This window comes from Bos grunniens, chromosome 19 (genome assembly GCF_055505025.1).
Source record: "Bos grunniens cultivar Pamir isolate PY7600 chromosome 19, Bosgru_T2T1.0, whole genome shotgun sequence".
NCBI classification, from domain to species: Eukaryota; Metazoa; Chordata; class Mammalia; order Artiodactyla; family Bovidae; genus Bos; species Bos grunniens.
In genome coordinates this window covers 49343696-49349695 of record NC_141183.1, presented here as the reverse complement: position 1 = coordinate 49349695, position 6000 = coordinate 49343696, and the positions used below count along the sequence as shown (strand labels likewise).

The following is a 6000-nucleotide window of genomic DNA, read 5'->3' as shown; positions in this document are numbered from 1 at the left end:
ATACTGCCAAATATCGTTAGTCCCTCGGTAATGTCTGACTCTCTGCGGCCCCAGGGACTCTGGCCCACCAGGCTCTCCCATCATTGGGATTCTCCAGGCAGTAACACCGGTGTGGGTAGCCATTCCTTCCTCCAGGGGATCTTCCCAACCCAGGGATCAAACCTGGTCTCCAGGATTGCAGGCGGACTCTACCGTCTGAGTCGTAATCTACTGCCAAAACTCACTCTATGTACCCTGATTCTTAATTATCCACATCAAGTGGAAGTGTGGGATCTTTTATCATATATCCCTAAATTCCTGACTGAAATCACTTACAATAAAGTTGGTGGTCAAGAGACATATGCAAAATTTAAACATAAATAATGTTTCAATGAGAAACGACTTTTATAACTGCTTGGGCATTATCAAAATATAATCTAAAAACTTCTCCTTGTAATCATGTAAATTAAACAAATAATCCTTTTTAAGGCACAAATCCAAAGGTGGCAAAATCACCAAAAATTCAGCATAGGGGACCACATTCTCCTAAGGGGCGTTAGGACATTCAAATAGGTGCTGATGTTATGGCCAGGCTGAAATGGACATGGGCCTTGGCCAGAGGGCCCTGAACGCTAGTTCATCTTTACAGGGCTGTGGGAAGGCATGGAGGGGGCTTCCAGGGGTGCCACTCGGGGAGCTCAGTGCAATAGCTATTTATCAACCCGAAAGGAACTGATTCAGTATTTTAGCAACCGATATAGCTGAACCAGCATGAACTGGCTGAAGAGTAGCTCTGCTTGCAGCTTTCTATAAATGCAACTTGACAAAAATGGTAGACTACGGGCACACTGCTTTACATGAGTTTATTACAAAAGAAAAACAATTCCCAGAGGCACAAGATACAACATTCTAACTCCTAAATCCTTTTGCTTTTTCCTTTGTTTAATACGCTTCTGAGACCACTCTTTAGAACCCAAGCCTACTCAGTCCACAGGACAACCCAACTCCTTGGCTCCCAGATGCACAAGTCAGAGGTTCCCGCAGCCGCAGCCACAGCCACAGCCACAGCCACAACCACGGCAGTGGAACCACTCTGCAACGTGGATGAGCCCTCTGAGAAAAATTTCATTAGCTGCTCACCCGTTCTAAATTAACAGTGAAAGGACTGTTTCTGCCCCTAAGATGAAACCCCACACATCTGATGCTCAAGCTCAGGTCTTCCTGTTTCCACCTGACACCTGGAAAGTATGGTGGACTATTCACCGATGGGTTAATCCTAAGGGTGCTACTTGAGATCCAGATGAGTCAGAATAAATGCTCAGGGTATCTTCCAAAAAGGCCACGATGGCCCTTTTGGCTGGGTCGCCAGCCAGTGCCTGGACACTGTTTATGTGCCCCAGGGCCGTTCTGACCATCTGGTCTCTTTCCTGCGGGTGGTGGGGTGCTCCGGTGTCATCTCTCTCTGTTCCTGATTTTAAAAACTGTAGGATATAGGACTGGACCATGTCCCTGTGCAGTTCGAGGGTTTTCCTGATGCAGGACAGGTCTGAGGGGCTGGCCAAGCTCAGGAGGTGAATCAGCGCCTGGCAGATTTGGGTCCGCAGGCTGGCACAGTACTTGAACTCCAAAAAGTCTGTGGTGTCTTCGCTCTTCTGCAAAGCGGTGACCAGGGCATCCCAGATCTGAGCGTACTGCTCGACCGACCCATAGTGCTCCCTCCTGCGGGGGACGGCCAGGGCGGCGGCTGATCTGATGCGCACTTTGAAGTTCTTGCATGATGTCACAACTGATGTCAGGGCGTCGTAGGCCTGGGAGGTCCACGGGGCTGTTTCTAGAAAGAATCCATAGTCATTAGAGCAAATGAAGGTTTAAAAGTAAGTGGGGGGAGAGAGAGGGGAGCTAAGGGAAGCACATACACTAGTGCTCAAGTTAGTCCTTCCATGTTTTCACTTAATTCTCACTTAAAAAGCGGGTCCTGCATTTTATTGCAAAGGAAAGGAAAATACTGTTTAGGCAGTGACTGGGGGACAGAGTACTCAGATTAACTGGAGGCTCAATTTCCTAATACTGAGAAGATGATGCTCAGATTTCTGTCTTTGCTCCCTTCCTGTTGGCCCCAGAACGTCAGCCAGCTTTATTTTCGTCAGAGCTACCACTACACACTCTGTTTTGGAAGTTCTTATTCCTCAAGATGGGCAGCAGAGTAAACTGCAGCTTCCTTAACGCTCCCAGCCCTTCCCTACTCCTCTGCTGCCTCTGAAGACAGGAGGGAGACACCCAGTCCAAAGAGTGCCAGTGCCGAAGGCCACTTCAGGCTGCTTCCTCAGTGGATGAAGCCCCGAGGCTCCCGGCTGACTGGTCTGCCTGGACACTTCTGGCAGTACAAGGAGCAGAACAGACCTCCCTAAGGTGACGTAGGTTCTGCTGGTCCAGAAGAACGTCACCTCTCCAGGAAGACACCCTTGTGTTTCAGAAATGCTGGCAATTCCAGCAAGTGGGATCTGGAGGCTGTGATCCAGACCCCAGAGCAGCTATCAGCCGCTGATGATGTACCGAGGTGCGGGGCCTGTCATCCTCAGAGGCAGATCCCTCCCTGCCTGCAGCATTCCACCCCGGGGCCAACATCTCCTGTGGGATTTCCAGTTAAACCCTCTTTCTCCCATGTCTGTTTCCCCTTTAACTTTTTTTCCTGTTTGCTAAAACAATGTATGCTCACTGCAGGAAATTTTGAAAAAGCAGAAAAGAATCCTACTTATCATCCCATTGAGAGACAATCACTGTCAATATTTAGGTTAATTTCCTTTCAGTCTTTTTTCTACCCATTTATTGAGATCATACTGTAGAAACAATTTCCATATCTCATTTTCATTTGCTTAACATCAGAACTATCTTCCCAGATTATCAAAAACTTTCTGTAAATGTAATTTTAAGTGGCAACACAATACCCCTTTAAATATATAGACCATGATTTACCTCACTTTTCCCTTAAACTGGGGTGTTCAGTAAAATACCATGAGTAACAGTGTGGTTTTAATAATGGAGACGGGTGTATATTGCCCAAAGAAGCCTTCCATCAGAGAGAAGGAGACGTTCTTACCGAGGGGAAGAGCAGGATTTTTAAATACATTTCCCATCGCATAACAGGCATTCCATCGGACTTTCATGGCAGCCTCAATCAGAACAGTAGAAATCAGGGCCTGGATAGCCTCCTCAATGATTTCAGCAAATCTGGGTTTTTCTATATGAGAAGGTTGCAGAAAATGGAGCAAATTTCCAAGGGCTCGGACTGCATTGCTTTTTACCTGGAGTAAGATGTAAAAGCATCAGAAATCTGTTTTGCCAAAGATATGTGTCAGAAAGTATAATTTTAGTTTAAAAAAAGAAATCGAAACACCAAACAGGAGGCCCAAAACATCTTAAAGCAATGAGATAATGAAAAATGTAGCTTGTAAAGGTGTAAGTTCTTAGAACTCTGCAAGGTCTCGTGGGGTCAACATTCTGAGTCATCAGAGAGGTGAGGTTCTACAGTTCCTTGCCCTGATTTTTTTAATGTCAGATGGGACTTCAGAGAGGTCTATCTTCCTTGTTTTACAGAGATGGTGTGTAAGGCCCAGGGGCTAAGGGACACGGTTGATTTGCAGCAAGGCTTGGAAAACCCAGGTTTCATAATTCCAGTCCAATACTTTTCTGCCTAAAGTCTCAAACTTTGCAGCATACTAGAATCATCTGGGGAGCTTTTTTTAAGAAAACAAAAACCAATTCTGATGGAATTAACCTATGGTAGGGCTTCCCAAGTCTTCAGAACCACTGACTAAGTCAAGCACTTGGTTTGGGCCTGGTGCTATGCTAGGTGCTGTAATAAAGGCATCATGTGCTGTAATAAAAGGCATCTTGGAGTCCAATGAGGTATATGGAATGATTTTCAGGTCACAGATGAGGAAATTCACCTTCAAAGAAGTTAAATAATGCACCAAAGGTCACTCAGCTACTAAAGGGCAAGCCAGGATTTGAACTGGGCTGATGTCTGCTGACCCTAAAGTGCACGTCTACACTTTTAAAACTTAATAGTGTAACAGGGAATATTCAAAGCCAAGCTGCTCATCTTTCTGACTTGTCAATTCTACTAAGAGATTTTTGGAAAAAGCAAGCATGGAATAGTCTTACAAACGGCACTGATATTTTTCATGAGATAGGAAGGAAACTGTCAAGTATGGAGTGTACACTATACACCCTGAGCACACTCTCCATCTCCTTTGAACAGGGATAAATTTGGTGAGATAGAACTGTAATACACTAAGTGTCTCACTGAGAAATATGAGGTTGTGCTGTCAGCCTACCTTGTCTTTATCCTTGGAAGCATCTATAGCTGACTGCAGCATCTTCAAGAGCAGGAGGCCTGAGAACTCTTCCTGGAAACTTGGGTCTGGTGTTTCCCTGTCCCACCCAAAGCAAGCAAAACATGTTAACTGTAAAACCCACCTACACATACACATGTACAAATATACTCACTCAGTGTAATTACAGAAACAGCTCCACATATCTGTTCAGATTATACTGAGAACTTATTTAGGGTTTACACCTTTTGATTTAGTAGGTCTACATCTAGGGATATAACCAAAAAGGGTATCTCACAATGGAGATTTCACGCACAAAAATGTTCAATGCATATAAAAGCCTACACTAACACGAACGTTCAGTTACAGGGGAATGGCAAAATAATGAGCACATAGTGAAGACTGTGTAATAACAAATAACAACTTATAAAAAGTCTACAGAAGTCAGCAGAATGCTTATACATGTTACATGTCTAGAGTGAAAGAACAAAAAGCAAGATACTTGTGTATGTGTAAGAGCAGTGGCCTCTGGAGAGGGAAATTAGGGGATAAAGCTGTGAATACATTACTTAAAAATATACAAATACAGTATTTAAAAACAGGGCAACTATTACCAAGGTTTTGATTTTCTACTTTTATAGTTTTCATATTTTCTATAATGTGGATATATTACTTGTATCAGCATACAGTATTTTATATATATATATATTAAAAACAGGTTACTAATAGTATATAAAACAAATATAAATACAGAATATAAAACAAAACAAAGCAGCAAGACTGACTACATAATATACGGGAATTACTGCTAATTCCTTTCTAGTAGGATCAAAGATGTCCTCTTGGGACCTTGGCCTTGGCAGTCAACCAGAGACAATGAGCTGAGTCACCTACATGTTGACAATCAGAGTGTCGGTCAGGTTGCCGAGGGACCAGGCTGCTTTGGCCCGGACATTAGGAGACTTGTCCTGAAGTGACATCAATATTGCATTGGCTGTGTCTGCAACAAATATGACATCCTGTGAGGTAAACAAAACAGAACACTGTAGTCACCTTAAGAGTTCACACTGCTGCCTTCAAAGTTCTCAAATTTGTTTTCAGATAAAGCTATATAAGCCTTTACCACAAACTTGTATTTTTAAATCAAAATTCATTTAATCAATTTACTGTTTTCTTATATGAAATTTAGACACTCATTAAAATTCTACGGGAAGGTCTCCCATGATTCTGATACATGCGATACACACTCAAGGAGACTACAGATTTTGCTCTTGCAAACATCTTATAACCTGGCCTGTGACAATTATCTCTGAATCCTGCGCTTGGCTTAATGATCACCTTGGGAAAAGATGTGAACAATGCAACACACTTGTAAGCACATCCTGTTCACTTACACACTTCTCAGTGAGGTAAAGGTCACAAATAAAAGTGAAGGAGAAATTTGTTTCTTTGTATTAAAATTTTATTAATTTTCTAAATTATTACTATTGTATGGTAATGTCCCATTTCACTTCTTTTTTTCACTGTATATTACTTTAAACATTCACTGGCCTAGGGTCCTGGTCAGAGTGCAAAATAGTTAAATGAACTATCAGTTCAGTTCAGTTGCTCAGTCATGTCCGACTCTTTGCGACCCCATGAATCGCAGCACGCCAAGCCTCCCGGTCCATCACCAACTCCCGGAGTT

The 6000-nt window shown here is 43.1% G+C and overlaps 1 protein-coding gene across 2 annotated transcripts in view; it reads right to left on the bottom strand.

Annotated features, from left to right (window-relative positions):
• Window positions 1–825: 825 nt before the first annotated feature.
• HEATR6 (HEAT repeat containing 6) overlaps window positions 826–6000 on the bottom strand; it is a 32639-nt gene continuing 27464 nt past the window's right edge. The window contains exons 17-20 of one of the 2 annotated variants that reach the window (XR_015148271.1): window positions 5208–5313; window positions 4317–4413; window positions 3077–3281; window positions 826–1810 (exon numbers count right to left, since the gene is read on the bottom strand). Coding sequence is in view for 1 of the 2 variants with exons in the window: in XM_086360353.1 (XP_086216479.1) it covers window positions 1239–1810; window positions 3077–3281; window positions 4317–4413; window positions 5208–5332 (999 nt within the window). In the remaining variant the exon portion in view is untranslated. Of the gene's footprint in view, window positions 1811–3076; window positions 3282–4316; window positions 4414–5207; window positions 5333–6000 lie in introns of both variants that reach the window. The other variant, XM_086360353.1, reaches the window with a different exon arrangement.